Source organism: Eptatretus burgeri, chromosome 1 (genome assembly GCF_056783735.1).
Source record: "Eptatretus burgeri isolate ZD-2024b chromosome 1, Ebu_testis_v1, whole genome shotgun sequence".
NCBI classification, from domain to species: domain Eukaryota; kingdom Metazoa; phylum Chordata; class Myxini; order Myxiniformes; family Myxinidae; genus Eptatretus; species Eptatretus burgeri.
This window is the reverse complement of record NC_140961.1, coordinates 1,785,981-1,807,802: the sequence shown is the minus strand read 5'-3', so window position 1 is coordinate 1,807,802 and position 21,822 is coordinate 1,785,981. Positions and strand designations below refer to the sequence as shown.

The 21,822-nt window shown below is 44.8% G+C and overlaps 2 protein-coding genes across 4 annotated transcripts in view; both read left to right on the top strand.

The window, feature by feature from the left end:
* The window catches only part of LOC147033770 (uncharacterized), a 31,720-nt gene extending 10,142 nt beyond the window's left edge, over positions 1-21,578 (top strand). Inside the window, exons 2-4 of one of the 2 annotated variants that reach the window (XM_085870516.1) lie at positions 16,445-16,873; positions 16,994-17,628; positions 17,794-21,578. In XM_085870516.1, coding sequence (XP_085726642.1) covers positions 16,570-16,873; positions 16,994-17,628; positions 17,794-18,498 — 1,644 coding nt within the window. In that variant the 5' untranslated portion in view covers positions 16,445-16,569 and the 3' untranslated portion in view covers positions 18,499-21,578. Of the gene's footprint in view, positions 1-16,413; positions 16,874-16,993; positions 17,629-17,793 lie in introns of both variants that reach the window. The other variant, XM_085870506.1, reaches the window with a different exon arrangement.
* Positions 1-21,578, top strand: part of LOC147033771 (uncharacterized) — a 28,446-nt gene extending 6,868 nt beyond the window's left edge. For both annotated transcript variants that reach the window (XM_085870603.1, XM_085870610.1), the window contains exons 2-3: positions 13,847-14,887; positions 18,868-21,578. In XM_085870603.1, the coding sequence (XP_085726729.1) occupies positions 13,847-14,887; positions 18,868-18,917 (1,091 nt within the window). In that variant the 3' untranslated portion in view covers positions 18,918-21,578. The remainder of the gene's footprint in view (positions 1-13,846; positions 14,888-18,867) is intronic.
* Positions 21,579-21,822: the final 244 nt, after the last annotated feature.

Here is a 21,822-nt window from a genome sequence, read left to right as displayed (position 1 = left end):
TGTGTGTGTTGAAGAGTTGTTGGTGAGTTGTGAGGCATGTGCTTGGTGAGTGAGTGAGGCCAGCGGGTCTGTGTGTGTGGAGTGAATGGGGAATGCATGGTGCGATGAGTGATTGGGGGGAGGAGTGACTCCCGCCCAAGGGACCCCGGGGTCGGTATAAAGTGAGTTAGGGGGTTAGTCAAATTGAAAAATGGAGGTCGTTTTGCTGTTGGTGGGAAAGTAGGCTCGAGACCCATTTGGAGGGGTGCAGGAGCCCTGTTGACGGGCTTGGGAGCGTGGCTGCGAAAGGTGAGTATCGCTGAGTGGGTACCCCGGGCACCAGGCTAGTCGGCCGTGGTAGGCCAAGGGCCCATGGGGGCCGGGATAGCGTAGTGGGCACGGGTGCGCCTGCTTGGTGCGGGGGCCCGGGGCGCCATTAGCCGCGTGGGCAGTGTTGTGGGCACGGGTGACCCTCGGAAAGGGGCCCGGGAGGCCGGCCTGCCACGTGTGCGTTTCAGGGGAGGTGCCATGGGGGGCACTCCCCGGTGTTAGGGAGCTGGTAGGCTCGGAGGCAGTGTAGTGCCCGGGGGTGCCATAGCGGGAGATTCGGCAGAGGGTCGTGCCTGCCAAAGGGAGCCACGTGTCCCAGCCAGGAGACCGTGTGAGGGCACGGAGAGAAAATTGGGGGGCGAGGCCCGAAATTGTGAGGACACCAACACAGGCGACGGGAATCTGGGTTGTTAGAACCAATAGTTTAAGCGAGAGGCGCTTGTTGAAAGCCCCGGGGTAGTTTAATGGTTAAATGGATAGGGTAGATTAGGAAGTGTACCCCTCCGCACCATCCATCCCCTCGCTGTCGTTGTGGGCCGCTGGACCCACTTGGTGTTAAGATCGCCGAACTCTGGGGAGGCCATTCTGAGGCTTCGTTGGGCCTCGACGCAGGACGTCAGCTCTCCCTTATTCCCCTCCGGGAAGGGAACGTAGGGGTTGGGAGTAGGCTAGGTGACAGGATAGGGTAGCCGAACAAGGACGATAAAGGGGGTTAGGGGACGATTTATAGTGGGGGAGTAAAAATAAAAACAACAAAAAAATAAGTTGGGGCTAAATTGGGGTTTGACAAATTAAGGGAGTGGGTATGTACAGTGACAGGCAAAGGCGATAGGTTGGGAGGGAGACAGGTCGGTAGGTCCGAGCCCGCCTTCCAAGTGGCCAGCACAACCGCACTCCCTCCACCAACCTCCACTGAACGGCAAAGGCTGGCCAACTTCATCGGCTGGCCGTGTTTTGCTGCAAGGCAGAGGCCGGCTAACTTCATCGGCAGCTGTTGTGTTGCTGCAAGGCCTGTGCCGGCCGGATCGTCTGCAGCTGTGGTACTTCGAGGCCTGTGCCGGCCAGTTCATCTGCGGGCTGTGTTTGCCTGCTGCCTTTGCCATGCCATGCCCACTGCCCACGTTCACCAGCCCCGTTCAATTTTGCTTTGCCCCCCCCCTGTTCATTGCCATGTGCGCCAGGATCAAAGCAACAGTTTGCAAGCTGCAAGAACTGCCCTGTTGGCAGCTACAACACGGGCCTGCAGTGGCGGCCCGTGCACCGTGTTTGCGTCCATCCATTCATCCATCCATTCATCCATCCATTCGTTGTGTTCATTGCGTGTGCCACTTGAGCTGGCACGGAGACTGCGTTTGTGCAGCCCATGCACCGTTGTGGTTCACTGCATTCGGTCCATCCATTCATCCATCCATTCGTTGTGCTCATTGCGTGTGCCACTTGAGCTGGCACGGAGACTGCGTTGTGCAGCCCATGCACCGTTGTGGTTCACTGCGTTCAGTTCAAAAGGGAAGGCCTTGGACTGCGTGTGAGCAGCCAGCCACGTTCCCTGTCACCTGCATTGTTTGAGCCAGAGACTGCATGTGGGCAGCCTGGCTCCCTGCTAACTGCTTTCTTTTGCAGAGTTCATTGATCCTGGGCCATGGTTTAGTGTAAAATTTGTAAGTTAAGGTTAAGATGTACTGTAAATATGAGTGCGCCCCCGGCATGTATGTCTTAGCGCCGGCAATTTTATTTAAGTCGTCCGTATGAGTGAGTTTGTTTAGATAGTTACGCAGCCCTCAGGTTATTTATTTTGGGGACACGAATACCATGAATGTCGCACTCAGGGATCCGTAGGTAAAATGTACTAGGGGAAAACTACACATGATGGCACACGAAAATTTGACGACTCGGGACGAGTCTGTAAAAAGGGGAGGGGGTAGTGTTGTGGTTACCAAATTCGCAAACCACCATTCAGGTCCCTTAGGTGAGATATCTCGGTAAGTATATGTGTAGTTAGGCCCAAACCCGTTGTCTAGAGGGAATAAATGTCATTCATGAGGGCTGCGACTCTTCAGGATAGCCGTTTTTCTTTTACTATCTTTATTTTGGACCAACCGCCATGATTACCACCACAACCACAACATCAACCACCAACCACAACGCCGCTTCACCACAACCGCCACGACCTTCCCGTCACACCTCGCAACCGTAGCATCGCCACCGTTCTTGCCCCGCTGTGGGTACCGGTGTTGGACTCGTGCAGGGCGCGCGTCGAACAGCGTGTACAAAATCACGGATTTTGTGCTTCAAAAACGGATCAAAAACGACACACGCCCACTTTTTGCCGTCCAATCGGTGAGCGAGGGGCGAATTGGCCCCGCCCCCAGGGCGATCGATATATGCAGATTTATGGATCAAAAAGCCTTCACGCCCACTTTTTCTCGGGCCAATGGGGAGCGAGGTGAAAGGTCAAAGGGAGGGGGTCAAAGGCGAAGCTACGGGGGGATAAAAGGACCGTGTTCGTCAGTCAGGAAAAAAAAGAAGAGCAGAGTCAGGAGAGTCCAGAGGAGGAGAAGAAGGAAGAAGAGAGTCCAGAGGCGGAGAGTAGGAGAGTCGGAGAGTCCCGAGGCGGAGAGTAGGAGAGTAGGAGAGTCGGAAACAGAGAGTCAAGACTTCGCGGGCGGTGGAGCTGCTCGTCGTGTGCGTTGGAGTCGGAACGGAGGGGACGGAGCTGTGGAAAGGCGGCGACACCAGACGAGGGGGTGCTCGCGTCGTGCAGGGAGCTGCACCCGAGGGAGGCCGACAGCGCGACCTGGCCGAGGTGGAGACGCTCGTCGCGGGATAATAAAGATCCTCTATACCCCGAGCATCAGCAACCCCCTCCTGTTTCCCCCCGCGCTGAGATAGTGCGACCAAGGGGGCCCCTTTCCCACCCCCTACCAGACACTGTCCGCGAGGCCCGCGGAGTTGAGGCGCCATCGCCGCTCCGCGTCTCATCACCAGACGGGTAGGCGCGACCCGGTCTCGGCCTCAGGCCCGCCTCATCCTTGAGGGTATTTCTTTTCCTTGGTTTTGGGTATGTGTTGTCGGCGCCGGCTGTGAAGTAGAATTGTATAAGTGTTGCCGTGTGCTCGGTTGTCGGTATTAGCTCTGCATTGTGTTTTCGCTTTTACATTTGCTTTTTGTGTAAATTGCATTGTGTCTTTTCTGTGTGCATTTGGTGGAATTGTATATGTGTGCTTCCCGTGTGCCGCGAATAAATGTGCTTTTGTGTTGAACTGTTTCCCGCTTCGCTTCGTCATTTCTCCCATTGAATCCTCATCTTGCTTCACGTAAAGGGTTGGTAGTGGGCTGAATACGCCCGATAATTAATCGAACCGTCGAGGTCGACGATAACACCGCTCGGTTATTCTGATAGTACGGAACGGGTCGCTTAAGTGGCCCGTGTCCGAAGTCGACCTGCGGCGAGGTGCGATCGCCCGGTCTACCCTCCGCGTGGGTACTTAGGTAGGTCGAATTTGGCGAGCAACCCTATCCCACGCGGGGGCTGATTGGCTCGATCGCGGTGAGACCGAAAGGTCCACCCGTGACTGGTTCCCGGCGTTAGTCCGAGAGGGTCACGACTGGATTGTCCGTCCGGTGGGCGACGTGCCGCGATTCGAGTTACGTGGCCGTCAGCACGCCGGCGGGCGCGAAATCCGCAACAGTATTAAGATCAGCAAATGACCCAATAAGATTTTACATTCATTTAGTCTCTTGTTAGTATTCATTGAGATGTTGAGTGGAGTAATTACTGGTGGTAAAAGGTGGTATGAATTGTTATGATTACAGAAAAGTATATTTTTATTTCCTTTATTTGTATCAATGCGATGAAGTCATGTCATGAATATTACATGTTTTATCATATAATACATTTGTCGTTTTTTTCATACATATATATATATATATTGTTGTGGTTGACGAAATTCGCAAACCACCATTCAGGTCCCGTAGGTGAGATATCTCTGTAAGTATATGTGTAGTTAGCCCAAACCCGTTGTTTGGAGGGAATAAATGTCATTCATTCGGGCTGCGACCCTTCAAGATAGCCGTTTTTCTTTTACTATCTTTATTTTGGACCAACCGCCATTACTACCACCACAACCACCACCAACCGCATCTCGACAACCACAGCCACCTTCTCCAGAACCGCCTTCACAACATCCACCTTCTCCACAACCGCTTTCACAACAACCACTTTAACCAAAACCGCCCAATCACACCACCATCACAGCCGCCTCAACCACAACCGCCATCGCATTTCCATCTCAGCACATGGTTGCCAGAAGCCTGGCATTCATCGAGGGAGAATGGACGACGGCCTCACCCCCTCCTCCCAACGAATAACCCTGCGAGAGGAACAAAAAGCTCTGGAAAAGGCAAAAGAAAGGCCCCGATCCAGGAGAAAAAACGCCGTTCTTCTGGAAGTTTCCTTCGCTTGCTGGAAGAAGGGGCGGCGGCGAAGCGTGGCAGCAGCCAAGGCGGAGCTCGAGATATAAGGAGGAGGCGCAGGCTCTAGTGTGTGCGTACGCTGAGGTTTTTTGTCTCTCTCTGGGCTCTGCATTGCGCGCGCTTGCTGGATCGCGCGCGCTCTGGCTCTCTGGCGGCGAGCTCCCTGGGACGGTCATGACGAGAGCGGCGAAACGAGATTGAAAGCGCCGAGCGCGGAGCGAATCGGGCGGGTTGGAGAGGTGTGGCAGCGACAGAGAGAAGACTTTCTGTTTCGGGCTCGGGCGCGTTGTGGTGGCGGCGGCGAAGCGTGGCAGCAGCAGCCAAGACGGGTAGGCTCTGCCCGGTCTCGCGCCCACAGACCACGTCTGCCCCCTTGTAGTTGAGGGTGGCCTCTTCCTTTTTCTTTTGCTTTGGAGTATATGTGTTGTCGGCGCCGTCTGTGAAGTAAAACTGTGTAAGTGTTGCCGTGTGCTCGCGTAGTCGGTAGTAGATCTGCATTGTGTCTCTTTTGTTGCATTTGCTTTTTGTGCATAATTGTTGTGTTACTTTTACATTTGCTTTTGGTGCATAATTGTTATAATTGTATATGTGTGCTTTCCATTTGCCGCGGAATAAATGTGCTTTATGTTGAACTGTTTTTCCCGTTTCGCTTCGTCTTTTCTTTAATTGAATCTCCATCTCACTTCACGTAAAGGGTTGGTCGTGGGCTAAATACGCCCAATAATTAATCGGAACCGTCGAGGTTGACGATAACACCGCTCGGTTATCCCGATAGTACGGAACGGGTCGCTTAAAGTGTCCTGTGTCCGAAGTCGACCTGCGGCGAGGTGCGATCGCCCGGTCTACCCTCCGTGTGGGTACTTAGGTAGGTCAAATTTGGCGAACAACCCTATCCCACGCGGGGGGGGGGGGGGCGATTGGCACGATCGTGGTGAGGCCGAAAGGCCCACCCGTGACTAGTTCCCGGCGTTAGTCCGAGAGGGTCACGACGGGATTGTCCGTCCGGTGGGCGACGTGCCGCGATTCGAGTTACGTGGCCGCTCGCACGCCGGCGGGCGCGAATCCGCAACAATATATATATATATATATATATATATATATATATATATATATATATATATATATATATATATATATATATATATATATATATATATATATATATATATATATATATGAATCGTCTTATATAAACAAACAATCATATCGTGTAAATATCACAGTATATGCCTATATAATGTAGCAAAGGAAAGGCAATTTCTGACACTAACTGGTGCTGAGGTTGTTAAAATCTTCTAGTCACGGATGACTTATTTCTGCATTGGATACTTATCTGGGAAGAACATACTTCATAAAATATTGCTACGTTACTATCATCGATTAGGTCAAGCATTCATTTATTGTACATATATTAACAGCAATGCCAACCCTCCCGATTTCATCGGGAGGCTTCCGAAAATTCACCCAAACTCCCGCCCTTACGATCACTATCCTTATCCTCCCGAAATTTTGATATTTTTGCACTGTTCACTCATCAGAATGTACTAGTATGAGAATTGAATGAAAAGCATCGTCTGCTATGTATAGCATGTGGTAACTCCATAACGTTCGCTGCTACCAAATTGTACGTAAAAAATTGCAAATTCAAATGAGGAGCAGCGAAACATTGGGTCTGGATCTCGCTTATGCGATCATGCACTGAGATTTAGTGCATGCGGTATGTGTGCAATACAGTGCATGCGGTATGTGTGCAATACAGTGCATGCGGTATGTGTGCAATACAGTGCATGCGGTATGTATGCACAGTGTATATGCATGCGATACGCTCACTGCATGCAGCTGGGCCCCGTACCAGCCCGGCGGTCGCGACCACCGTGCGGTGTTTAATTTAACAGCCGCTAGAGTTCTACGAGTCGCGCTGCAGCTGTGGAACATCGACTTCGAAGTTACCGATGCTTCAAACCCTCGATGTTGATTACAGAATGGCAGAAAAGAAGCTTACGAAGACCAAGAAATGGTCTCAGAAGTACAAGACCGAATACAGTCTCCAATACCCGTGTATTCGAAAGTCTGAAAGAGGAATTCATCATGCGTATTGTACAGTATGCAGCGTTGATATTTCAGTTGAGCACGGAGGTCGCGATGATATTCGGAAGCACGTTGGAAGCAAACGGCACACAGACATTGCAAAGGAGAGATCTTCGAGCACGAGTACCGGTACACTTCTGAATTATTTCACCAAACAAGGGACAAGCGAGGAAGAGGATGTTACCCGAGCGGAACTTCTCTTTAGTGGATTTATTGTGGAACATAACTTGCCCATATCAGTCTCAGATCATGCTGGACCTCTATTTCAAAAGATGTTTCCAGATTCAAAAGTTGCTTCAAAGTATGGATGTGCAAGAACAAAAACTTGCAAGATGTGCAAGATGTGCAAGAACAAAAAAAAAAAAAAAAAAAAAAACAAGAACAAAAAGCAAGAAAAAAAAAAATAAAAAAATAAAAAAACAAGAACAAAGAAGAAAAAAAGAACACTGGTCAACAATTTTTTACTTTCTGAATGTTGTCCAGATTTCTACAAGTGAATTAGGGTATTCTGGCACTGCTGAATCAGGAAATGGCATCCGTTTCTCTCCATCAGGTCAGGTTTTTGTGCTAAGTTTATTTGAAAAAATCAGATCTTGTGACAAAATCAATTACATTTTTGTGGCATTATCAGCTGATTTTTGTCAACACATATCATCCTAAACATGTTTTTAAGAAAAAAAAATGTTTTGCCAACAACATTTATTGATTACATGATAGAAACATCGATTACTGTCATCTGAATGGTGGGCATTGATAAAGGTAAGTACAAGTAAATTGCATGTTGCGTCACCACTGTTCAAACTTCAGGGCTTGAACTTCCGTTTCTTGAACTCCTGGAATGTTCAGCGGCAGGAGGTCTCTCTTCAGATTCCAACAGTAGTCAGCCATCATGACTGCGTCCCAGCGACCCTGATACCTGGTCTCCATCTCCTTCATGTCCTGATGGAATCTCTCCCCCTGCTCGTCACTCATTGAACCCAGGTTCTCAGGAAACCGGTTCATATGTGAAAATAGGTAGTGCATCTTGATGCTCATGTTGCAGCCCAGGTTTCTGAAAGCAGTCAGCATGTTGTTGACAAGTTCTGCGTAGTTTCTGGCCTTATTGTTGCCAAGAAAGTTCTTCACTACCAAAACAAATGTCTTCCACGCTTCCAGTTCCACTTCGTTCATTGAGTTTTTGAACTCTGGATCTCTGATGAGCTGACGGATCTGAGAACCATCAAAGATGCCAGCTTTCAACTTCTCCATGGTCAATCCTGGAAAAGCCTGGCACAAGTAAGTGAAGCAGTCACCATCTTTGTCCAGAGCCTTGGTGAACTGCTTGATTAAGCCGAGCTTGATGTGCAGCGGTGGGAAGAGTATTCTGTCTCTGTCCACCAGAGGGTCGTTGATGGCGTTCCTTTCTTTGCATGGCACCAATTCCTCCCACACAGGCCAGTCCTTCTTCGTGTAATGCTGAGCACGGTCCCTACTATCCCACATGCACAGAAAACATGGGTACTTGGTGAAGCCAGACTGTTGTCCCAACAAAAAGTTCACCATCTTCAGGTCAACACAAATAAACCACTTAAGCTGATCATAACCAATTTTCTCCAGCACGTACTTCACCGCTTCATACTTCTCCTTCAGTGTAGTCGAGTGAGCGATGGGTACAGAGGCAAAATGGTTGCCGTTGTGTAGCAGAACACATTTCAGTGATCGCTTGCTGCTGTCAATGAACAGTCTCCAATCTTTGGGTTCGTACTGTGGCACTCCAAGCTTGAGCAGAAGCGCATGTCATAAATTGGCGCATGTAGGTATTGTACATTCTTCAGAGTTCGTTATTTCAAGAAATACAACTTTTTTGTATCACATTATTACAAAATCTGCCCCATTAACTTTAGTTTTGATCCACGAACTTTATGCTTTGCCTCACCAATTTTTGGAAGATTTTGAGGTTTTATGACTTCAAACTGATCCCTTTTCGACATAATCACCCAGAACTATCGTACCTGAATACTTCTTGTCATATTATTTCCAATTAAAACAATTATTTGACATGATATTTTACCCCCACCAACTTCTTCTAAAATGCTCCACACATGCGTACATGTGAACAAAAATGTAAAAACGACATGTGGCCATATCTCAAAAACTTGACCTGATTGAACAAAACTAATGTGAGTTTTGGATTCAGCGCATCAGATTCGTCCTAAATCAGCTTAAAAATGCAGACAACAAATTTGTTGTTGACCAGTGTAGTGGTGAGTTGTCAAATGTTACTGCTTCATCTATTGCCGATATTGCTAGACTCGCTCCGTTTAGCCTAGCTCCAGACGGTAGCAATGACAGTGGTGAGGCCCAGCTATATCCTGTCCTGATTTGGTACCATGACAACAGTGCTGGGATTGTGAAGCAAGGTTTGCTAAGTTTGCCTGCGTGCAAACAAGATTCCACTGGAGAAAACATTTTCAAACTGCTTGATCATGAGTTCAGTGACAGGAAAATTCCGTGGGAAATTGTGTTTCCTTTTGTGCTGATAATGCCTCTGTCATGGTGGGCAAGCACAAAGGAGTCGCTGCTATATCCACAAACAAAATCCAGAGTGCTACATCATGGGATGCCCTTGCCATATGATGCACAATACTGACCAAGAACGCGGCTCAGGCCTTACCCATTGAATTAGATGACTTTCTCATCGATATTTACTACTACTTGGACAAAAGTAGTAAACGCGTCAAAGGAGTGAAAGCACTACAAGAACTCTGTGATGCCCGACACACAAGATTCTGAAGCATGTCGCAACAAGGTGGCTGTCCCTTGGTCAGTGCCTAGACAGGCTGATTGAACAGTGGGAGCCACTTCGCCTCTTCTTCAAAGAAGAAGTACGAAGAAAAATGCAACCAACTGTAGCCAAGACTCTAACAACGAGCAAGAAGGACGGCACTGTATCTACTGCCAGTACTGGCACTGCAGGATCAAGCACTAGTGGAGCAGCATTCACCACTACCACTGCAGTATCTGCTGCGAAGAAGACAGCAGGGACAGCACCAAAACCAATGCTGAGAGCAGGTAGCATCACCGGCCCTTCATCACGTTCATCTACAAAGCAGATCCCTTCAGAGTCGAGAAAGACTGTGATAGTCCCATCTACAGGCAAAGAAGGACCCAAATTAAGTTCTGCTTTTGCCAAATCACTTGATAGAAGCTCAGCAAAACCTTCGAATCAGAGGTCTTCTTCCTTGGCTGCACCTACCTCAAGCTCTCTCCTCAAACGTAAAATTGGATCTGGTACTACGAGTCTGACCTCTTCTGCTGGCAGTAAACGCAAGTGTGATCGCCCTGCGGCTAAGTGTACTACGAGTTCTACAACTAAAAGCGCATCTTCCTCAAACACTGTGCAGGAATCTAGAGAAAAACGTGTCAACAGGATGTTCTTGTCTCCACAAACAAAACTCTATTGTTTCTTCCTTCGATATGCTAACAAGCTTTTTGAGAAGGGAATCTTCTGCTCCAAAGAGACGAACCCTGTATTCATCTCCTGCACGGAGAATTGAATGATCTTCTGAAAGATATCTTCATACGGTTTTGAAACCATCGGTGTCATCGGTTGCTCTGGTAAATGTACCCTTCTCTGACAGAAATCATCAGAAGAATGATGAGGACCTCATGATTGGGAACGATGCCAAACTGTATATAAGGGAACAAAGGAGTCTCAAGAAATCCACCTTCACTCTGAGTGAGTCAGACATCCAAGGTTTCTTCAGTGCAGTTCGCTCATATTATGTGAAAGCCTGCAATTATATCTTCAAAACCTGGCCGCTAGATGATGAATTAGCCAAGCATGCTCAGGTGCTGGATGTTAAGCTACACCAAGAAGTGGGGTTTGACTGTGTGGAGTTTTCATCAAGAAATTCCCTGTCTGTTTCGTGGCGGTGATAGTGACATAGACAGTCTTGAGAGTGAATTCGCTCACTACCAGGCAGACGCCTCCATAGCTACAATTGCTACTGAGACAGTGAGAGTGGATGAGCAGTGGCATCGGATTTCACAGCTCACAGATCCCTGCACTGGTGCCAAGAAGTATCCTAATTTGAGCAAAGTGATGAAGGGAATCTTGGTCATTGCTCATTGAACGCATCATGTGAGCGGGCACTCAGTCTTGTACGGAAGAATCATTCTGAATTTCGTCCCAATTTGAGTGTCAAAACCCTGGAAGCTCTCTTAATTGAAAAACTAGCTCATAGCACCCCTTGCTACCAGAGAGAATACAGCAAAGACATAATCAGAAGGGCTAAAGAGCCACACAGCTGTCACTCAGCAAAGCTGCCATGGAAAAAGCAAGCAGCAGTAGTACCAGCCAGTAAGGTAAGAAAAATATTGCTTCTTTTGTGCTTTTTGTTAATCTTTGATTGTCCCCTAACTTACTAATATTAACATACATGTAACATTAAAAAGTGCACAATTTTCCCCTTTTTTTGTTCAAAAGTGGGAATTCTTAACATGTTAAATGCTCCAAAATAGGGCTCAGAGGGCACGAGAGCGTCTAGAACCCCAGAGCTTCCAGGGCCCTAAGGGCGGGCCCTGGACCCACTTGAGGGTCGAGCACTCCGCGCTCGAGATGTGCGCTTTGCGCACATTATTTGGTGTCGGTTGAAAATCCTCCCTAATTCTGATTTCCAAAAGTTGGCATCTCTGTATTAAGTTAGAATTGTTTTATAGTAGGAGACAATCAAAGGTGCTGAAATGGACAAAATCTTAACCTGGTTCAGAGAAGGCGGATATCGTGGTTCACATACTCTGCATGTACAAATAATATATTTGTTAATAAATCGATAATTATTCAGGATATCAACTAAATATTTGGTATATAAATGAATGATATGAGGAAGACACCTGATTTTTTTTTTTTTTCATAATTTTCCGATTAATATTTTGAAAGATAAAAATAGTTATAACAATACTAGTGCTTTCATTTTGGGCGATAAACTGCGAAATGACGGTACCCCCGTTTAAGCCCCCACAAAAACCCAAATTCCCAAAAGTAAGATTGCCACCCAAATTTTTCTGTTTATTAACACCCTATAGATGGCATTTAAACAATAAAATCGCTTTTGGCACGCAATTCCCACGGCATGACACGGTGACCCATACTCAGTCAAAAACACCTCCCGGTGCAAAGAAAACTTTTTACTTCCAATCTTGATGAAATTTGGTATGTGGGTAGAGGTCGATGAGTGATACCCAACGACATATTTTTCCTGGATTCGAGGTCAGGGTCGAGGTCACGAAAGTTGCCATTTTCAAAACCTATCTAGTCTGTCATTTAGGAGATATATGGCAACGGTTCATCGATTATGAAAGTAAAAAACATTATTGAGATGACCATCACCCCCACACGGGGGTAATTTTTTATTTTTATTTTTTAAATATATAACACCCAAGAAGAGAACCAATTATAGACTAGGAATATTTATTTATTTTAAAAAGTAATTTCTCTCGTAGTTAATACGAGCCACCACATGGTAATTATATAAACACCTTGTGATTATGATGCCTTTTTAATTTTGTTTTAAATATATAACACCCAAGAAAACCAATTACAGATGAGGAATCTATTTATTTTATAAAGTAATTTCTCTCTTGTAGGTAATACAACCCACCACATGGTAATTATATAAACACCTTGTTATTATGATGGCTTTTTACCCCTCAGCCTGAATTGGCTAAGGGGTATTGTCGTCGTTTGCATTGTCCGTCCGGGTGTCTGTCAACTTTTGGTTTCCGTCAATTTCGAGGAGAACGCCTTGTCCGATTAAATCCATTTTAGCAGGGTATGTTGGGGTTGAGTAGAGGAAGGTTCCTTTCGAAAATGGGCGCACTGCGATTTTCAATGTGGCCTCCATGGCATCCATCTTGAAATTGGTTTCCGTCGATTTTGAGGAGAACGCCTTGTCCGATTAAATCCATTTTTGCAGTGTGTGTTGGGGCTGGGTAGAGGAAGGTTCCTTTCGATAATCAGTGCGATGCGATATCCAATATGGTGGCTAGGGCAGCCATCTTGAATTTGGTTTCCAGACAATAACTTGAGAACGGCTTGACAGATTGATTTTATTTTCATGGGGGTATAATGGGGGTGGTTCGAGGAAGGTTCCTTTCGATATACAGCACAATCCGATATCCAATGTGGCGGCTAGGGCAGCCATCTTGAATTTGGTTTCCCGACAATAACTTGAGAACGGCTTGACTTATTGATTTCATTTTTGTGATATCATGGGGGGTGTTTACAGGAAGGTTCCTTTCGATATTCAGCACAATCCGATATCCAATATGGCGGCTAGAGCAGCCATCTTGAATTTGGTTTCCGGACAATAACTTGAGAACGGCTTCACACATTGATTTTATTCTGGCGAGGTATAATGGGGTTGAGTAGAAGAAGGTTCCTTTCCAAAATGGGCATGCTGCAATTTTCACTGTGGCCGCCACGGCAGCCATCTTGAAATTGGTTTCCGTCAATTTCGAGAACGGCTTGTCCGATTAAATCCATTTTTGCTGGGTGTGTTGGGGTTGAGTAGAGGAAGGCTCCTTTCAAAAATGGGCGCACTGCGATTTTCAATGTGGCCTCTATCTTGAAATTGGTTTGCGTCAGGGGGCTGAGGGGTTACGCCCGTTTTGCGGTGCTATTTATTTATTTTTATGTTTTAAATATATAACACCAAAGAAGATAACCAATTACAGACTAGGAATCTTTATTTATTTATTTTAAAAAAGTAATTTCTCTCTTGTCGGTAATACAACCCACCACATGGTAATTGTATGATATAAACACCTTGTTATTATGATGGCATTTTTATTTTTTAAATACAGGGTGTCCCTAAAAAAATGACATCATTTCGTAGTCCAATAACAGCTCATTCTTGCTCAAATGATCTCAAATTTTAACAAAATGTGTAAAAACTCACTAAGTTGAATGTTTAATTTTTTCTTTTTTTTTCAGGGTCAAGAATGACGTTCACTAGAAATGAAAAGGCATTTTGTGTGTTGGAATATGCTCGAACACAGTCAAACAAGAGTGTGCAGCGTGCATTTTCAAGAAAATTCAATAAAAATGCACCAACTGGAAAACAGATTTGGACATGGCACAAAAAATTCAAAGAGGAAGGCTGTCTGTGCAGGGCAAAGGGATCTGGACGACCACCAGTTCCGGAAGATATCGTTAATCAGATTCGGGAAACATTTGTGCGAAGCCCCAGAAAGTCTGTAAGAAGAGCATCTATGGAAACCCAGATTCCTCGTACGACACTTTGGCGTGTAGTAAGGAAACGCTTGCAAATGACACCCCAAAAGCTGCAGCTCGTTCAAGCCTTAAACACGGATGACAGGGAAAGGCGCAAGCAATTCTGTGTCGCTATGCAAGAGAAACTTGAAGATGAGGAGTTCGAAAAGCGTCTTGTTTTCAGTGCTGAGGCTACATTTCATACGAGTGGCAAAGTCAACAAGCATAATTTTTGCATTTGGGGGAAAGAAAATCCCCATGCCACAGTTGAGCACATGAGGGACTCGCTGAAAGTGAATGTGTTCTGCGCAATCTCCAAGAATCGTCTTTATGGACCGTTTTTCTTTGAGGGAAACGTGACCGGCGATGTTTATCTGCAAATGCTTCAGAACTGGTTATTTGATGAGCTCATTGCTAATGAGCATGAACACTTCATTTTTCAACAGGATGGGGCTCCACCTCACTGGAAGCTGACTGTGCGGACTTATCTCAATGAGAATCTGCCAGGAAGATGGATTGGGCGTGCCAGTGATAATGACAATGTGCTGTTGAAATGGCCACCACGTTCACCTGACTTGACACCTTGTGATTTTTTTCTATGGGACTATGTGAAAGGACTGGTCTATATCCCCCCTCTTCCTACAAGCCTAGAGGAACTTAAGCAGAGAATCACTGAGGCGCTGGAGAATGTTACGCAAGACATGCTACAGCGTGTTTGGCAGGAGCTGGACCACCGACTTGACGTGTGTCGTGTCACAGGCGGTGCGCATATTGAACCTTTGTGAAGTTTTGAGAAAACGGTTATAAAATCTACATCCCTCTGACTCTCTTGTTTGACTTTTGATAAATAAATCTTTTATTGTTCAACATGAAGCCTATTTACTTTCGTTTGCCTGGGACATGTAGTTACTTAGATATTCACGTTTCAAATGATGTCATTTTTTAGGGACACCTTGTATATAACACCTAAGAAGAGAACCAATTGCAGACTAGGAATCTTAATTTTTTTTTTCTTTAAATACCAGCAAATACAACTCGTTTTTGCTGAGAGAAATATTAAGGGGGAGGGAAGGACAGAGGATGGGTAAGGGGGAAAGGAGGGATGCCTCGGCAAACATTTCTATACACTCGTGGAGGATGGGGGAAGTGGGTTTGGGAGGAGATGAACAGGAGGGGATAGGGTTCTGGTCTTGGGTTTGGTTGGGGGAGAAGTACAGGGTTTAGTCAAGGCGAGGGGTGAAAAAATTGTTCAGATTGTGATAAAAGCATGAAACTTTGCACAAATGTTCAACACAACATTCTAAACGTTGTCAGCGGTGGAGCCAATGTGAACTGTATATAGTTCACTGTATATAGTTGCATAGCAACGGTCGCTAGGCAACATATTTTCCTTAGCCACCAGCACATAGGATGACTGGACCAATTTTATTGAATGATTATGATGTATTTTAATATCTACAACTTCAATTTTCATATAAACATCAATTTGGAGCAATTGTCAACATCACAAGGCTTAATTTCAGTTGCTAGGCTACATATTTTCCTTAGCAACCAGCACAAAAGATGCCTGCAGACCAATTTTACTTACATTATCAATTACAACATACTTTATTATCTATAACTTTACCCATCATATTTACATCACTCTAGAGCAATTGTCAACTGCAAAAGGCTTAAACTGGTTGCTCGGCAACATATTTTCCTTAGCAACCAGTATATAGGATGTCTGCATACGAATTTTTCAAAACAATCATAATGTATTTTAATATCTAAAATTTTACTCCTGATGCTAACATTACTCTGGAGCAATTGTTCACTGCAGAAGGCAACATATTTCCCTCTTTGTATCACCATCTGAGCATTCCCATCTCGCTTATTTTTGCCTATTTGTAGAGGACAATAATGATAAACAATGAATGCATGCTCCTGTTGATAACACTGGGCTGCATTTGAAATATTTTTTTTCAGAGGTCTAGGTTTTCTCAACGGTTCTTATATGTTTTTTTGCATGCTGAATTCAGAAATGTATCTAATTTCGCTCAATCAGGTCAAGTTTTTATGCTATCTCAATTTTAAGGAAAAAATCAAAAAATTTTGTTTTTTTTTTAATTCAAAATCAGACTTACATTGACAGAAAATGTACAAAATATATATATATATATATATATATATATATATATATATATATATATATATATATATATATATATATATATATATATAATGACACACAAGTACACTTAATGTGGAAGAAAGTGCCTTCTCAATTACTTTCATTTCAATTTCAGAAAAATATAGATAAATCGTTGTTTCTGGCAGCACCCAACTTCAGTCGCTCCAGCAGCTGCGTGGCTCAGTCTGGTGTGAGCTGTCCACTTAGGTGCACGTGAGCGGCAGTACGTCCTGCGTAGTGTCCTCCTACTATAACATTACTGTGATTCACGATGAATCGAAAGTGCAAGAATGACCCAAACAAGTTCTGCTATATCTGTGGTAAAGTGACCATGCCAGACCGGCAGTCTAACATCACACGTTTTGTAAGGAAAAGCTATCACGCATACTTTGGAATGAAACTTGGTGACCAGGACAAAGCCTTTGCCCCTCACATATGCTGCAAAACGTGCATTGAGAGTCTGCGGCGCTGGCGCCACAAGAAGATTGAGTGTCTGCCTTTTGGTATCCCAATGGTGTGGAGGGAGGGAAGAGATCATACTAATGACTGTTATTTCTGTATGACAAACCTACAAGGTGAGTATCAATTTTGTTTGAGTTTAACTTTATGTTTAATAAATTCCCAAGCATTCTAAATTGTTTCACTTTATATATCATGTCACCCTCTTGACGGTATGTCTATCTCTTTCATTTTAGGCATAAATCGAAAAAACAAGCAACACTTAAAGTATCCAGACGTGCCATCTGCCATTAAACCAGTGCCTCATGGACCAGGAATTCCAATTCCAGCACCGCCCGAAAATTGCAGACATTCAGCGTCCGATTCCGATGAACAAATGGAAGATGGTGACATATCTGGTACATATCAACCTACGGGCGAGACAAGTCAACCCAAACTCTTTCGCCAAGCGGAGTTGAACGATTTGACACGAGATTTGTGTTTGTCCAAAGAATCTGCTCAGTTGCTAGGGTCACGACTTCGTGAAAATTGTTTGTTAGCTCCTGAAACTACATTCTCCTGGTACCGCAGCCGTGAAGAAGAGTTTCGAGAATATTTTAGTTCGGACGATGAAGTTTCTCTGGTTTACTGTAGCAACATCACCGGCCTCATTGCAGCTATGGGTTTAGTGTATGATCCTACAGAATGGTGGCTCTTCATCGACTCCTCAAGCAGAAGCTTGAAAGCAGTACTACTCTTCAATGGCAACAAGATCGCGTCTGTTCCGGTGGGTCACTCTGTACAGATGACTGAGAACTATAGTAACATGGAGCATTTGCTGACTGCTTTGAAGTACAAAGATCACAATTGGATGATTTGCGGAGACCTAAAGGTATGTTAGTGTCAACCTAGTTGCATATATTTTTCTACTTTATTTATTGAAATATTCTTAACATGGATTAAAATATTAATTTGTATATTTTTTGTATCTGTATATTTTTAATAAACTGGAATAACAAATTTTAAAACAAATTTGTGTGTTCTTTATTATTTATAGGTTGTGTCCATGGTGCTGGGTCTACAAGGCGGCTACACCAAATACCCCTGCTTTCTCTGTCTGTGGGACAGCCGAGCAGACAAGCAGCACTATGTACAACGCAACTGGCCAAAAAGATCTGGCCTGGAACCAGGTTCCCACGTTGTGTCACACGCTCTTGTGAATCCTCAGAAGATTCTACTTCTGCCACTGCACATCAAGCTCGGACTTATGAAGAATTTTGTCAAAGCACTGAACAAAGAAGGTCAAGCTTTTGCTTTCCTGAACAAGAAATTTCCTCGCGTAAATGAGGCCAAACTGAAAGCAGGCATTTTTGATGGCCCTCAGATCAGGGAGCTTATGAAAGATCCTAAATTCGACGAAAGTATGGAGAGCAATGAGAGGAATGCCTGGCTCTCATTCAAATCCATTGTGACGAACTTTCTGGGCAATCACCGAACTCCAGAGTATGAATGTGTTGTGGAAGGGCTCCTGCAGAGCTTTCAGGCTCTTGGTGCACGCATGTCCATAAAGATGCATTTTCTCAGCTCGCATTTAGACTACTTTCCGGAAAACTGTGGTGATGTCAGCGAGGAGCAAGGAGAACGGTTTCACCAGGATATTCGACTGATGGAAGAGAGGTGCCAGGGCCGATGGGATGTCAACATGCTTGCAGACTACTGTTGGTGCCTCAAGAGAGATGTTACAGATGCGAAACACAGATGAAAATCTTTGTGAAAGCCATTTATTCCGCATTAATTGTTTTCCTTCGTCTTTTTAATGTTGAATTTCACATTAACGGAACTTGTGTATCATTTTATATATAGTTTGTACATTTTCTGTCAATGCAAGTCTGATTTTGAATTTAAAAAAATGCTAATTAAAAAAACAAATTTTGATTTTTTTTTTTCCTTAAAATTGAGATGTACAAATTATACATATAATGACAACTTGACCTGATTGAGCGAAATGAGTTACATTTCTAAATTCAGCATGCAAAAAGCATACGAGAACCGTTGAGAAAACCTAGACCTCTGAAATGACGCAGACCAGTATTCAATCATATCCCTGAATTTTGTTTTTTTTTCTCTGCAGGTCTGTATAGCTTCTATTGGGTGGTGGAAGATGTGGTAATGGTCAACTAACCTACCCCTGCATGCTTAAAAATGGCAAGCCCCTCGCCTTCAGATACCCTGACAACTGACTGGTCTAAATGTGTCCTTTGTCAGGTGGACAGCAAAGAACAATTGACATGTCCCACTGATGCAGGTTATAAAACCATAGCTGAGAACATCCTTCAATTTAATGAACTCCACTGCATGCCAGTACAAATAGATGTCACACGATTGGACCATGGAAATGGTGTGGAGTCCACATTTAAGGAACAGAATGCAAAGTGGCATAAATCCTGTTACTTGAAGTTTGGTAAAAGTAAACTGGAACGTGCCAAGGAGCGGAAGCGCAAATCTAATGAAGAAGCAACAACTTCTAAGCAGATTTTCACACGAAGCAGTAGTGGAGAAGCACATACCTACATACCTGAAGACAGCAAAAGCCCTGTGTGCTTCTTTTGTTCCAAACTGGAAACAAATGAGAAACTTCATGAAGTCTCCACATTTCAAGTAGATTTCCGTGTGCGGAAGTGTGCACATAAGCTCCAAGATGAGGATCTTCTGGCAAAATTAAGTGCAGGAGACCTTATTGCCCTTGAGGCAAAGTATCATACAAGATGCCTCACCAACTTATACAACAGAGCACGTGGAATGGTCCCGCAGGAGCCAGGTACCTCAAGTGATCAAACATGCAAAGGCATCGCATTAGCGGAGCTGATATCCTACATGGAGGAGAGGAGACAAGATGAGGACATTAAGGTGTTCAGGCTTGCTGATCTTACCAAGCTATACACCGAGAGGCTGGATCAGCTTGGTGTGGCTGTTGCCTCACGAGTAAATAGTACGCACCTTAAAGACCGAATTTTCATGCATCTCCCAGGTATGAAAGCTTACAAGGAAGGGAGGGATGTGTTCATGGCCTATGAGGATGATATTGGCACTGTCCTGCGACAAGGATATCAGACTGATCGAGATGAACAGAGTGTCATGATGACTCAAATTGCCGATATGATCCGACGTGACATTTTTACGCAAAAGGTGACATTCTCAGGGTCGTTTGACCAGACCAGTCAAGTGGAATCAGTGCCGCAGTCGCTTTTGTCACTCGTCAGCATGCTCATCAATGGGTCAAATATTAAGGATCAAACAAGCAACACAAACCTCAGTCAACCAGTGCTCACCATTGCTCAGCTGTTTGTGTTCAGCTGCATCAAGAGGCGCCAGGACTATGGGAAAGTACCACAAGTTTATCACAGCAAAGATCGGGAGATGCCACTATCAGTCTACTTGGGACTTAAGGCCCATGCATTAACAAGGGAACGGCAGTTGGTTGATCGCCTCTTTGCCCTTGGTGTGTCAGCCTCATATGATCGTATCATGGATATAATCACATCATTAGCAAATAATGTCTGTGAGTATTATCACCAGATTGGCACAGTCTGTCCTCCCCAGATCCAGAAAGGTCAGTTTATCACCGCAGCGGCGGACAATATTGACCACAATCCAAGCTCAGCTACCTCCACCGGATCATTTCAGGGCACAAGCTGCACGATTCACCAGAGCAAATATCTGAAGAGACAGAAGCTTCCCTAGAGTATTTCACTGTGCTCTATGACAGGACATCAACATGTGCCTCAATCAACGAAGTTAGGAAGCTTCTATTCACACGCAAAGGATGTCAGATGTCAGCCCTTCCTCCCACCAAGGCTGCCCTACAGCAACATATCAGGAGGGCAGTATTGCAAGGTGGGCACTCCTGGGGGTGTACTACCATGCCATATCGCCAGTTACCCTCTCCTGCTGAGTGGGGATGGACTTGCCCAGAACAGTGGAAGCCCCTGTGTACAAATCTGCCAGAAGCCAGCGCATCCTGCCCAGAGCTGCTGAAGTGTGCATGGAGGAGCAGGTGTAGAGACTGCAAATGTGTACGAGCGCACTTGCAATGCACTGTTTACTGCACATGCAGGAGAGATTGTGACAATGTTTAAAGCTATGGTGAAGGTCCAAAGAAAGTCCAAGGTGACAACATAATTGACAGTTGCTGGTTGCTACTGCGAATGTATTGTGTAGCAACAATGTTTTGATTTGATGTATGGTGTAAAATACCATTGCTTTCATTATATTTCCAGGAAGGAGGTCTTCTATTGATAACAAGACTGTTATGTTCAAGTTGAGTTAATGAGTGAAGTGAATCCCATGTTCACAGGTAGTCTTCTATATGTACTCAGATGGTTGCCATGGTAAATGGGTTACTAAGCAACTAAATATTTAATGTTTTGTTACTTTTTGATAACAATTATGACAACCTGTATAGATTATTTACCCAAAACATTCCTCTTCTGTAGGCCATTAGGCAATGTGAAGTAGAAGCATCATTTACAAATAGAGGATAAATATATACATAGACAGTTGGCATTGTGTATCCATTACCAAGCAACAAAATAAATGCTAATTTGTTTTGTGGTGACACTAATTATTGTGTTGTTTTGTTTTCTAATGACACTAATTGTCTTTAAAACATGTCTACTGATAGTTCTGATGTTCTGTAACATAGCACCAACCTTTCCGAATGTAGTAAATAGGCTTAAAAAGCCTGTTGCTAGGGTAAATTTGTTACCTAGCAACCGTTGCTAAGGAACATGCTGTATTCAATGGCTCCACCCTTGAAAATAAACAGTATGGGTTGAAGAATAATTGTGCCAAGTCTCATGCTTTTATCACTTACTGAGCATTTCTAGCTGTATTTTGCACCCATCGCCTATACTAGTTGGACAAAATGGGGTACTTTGAAACAGCACATGGAGACCGCCTGGAGATCAGTGTCCACCAGTGTCCTTTGTGAAGAGTCTGCAAGCGACCACCTCATGCGACCACCCCATGCTCCCACTCCCTGAACAAACTACAAATTCCTGCTCTTCCAGACAGGGGGGCATTGTAT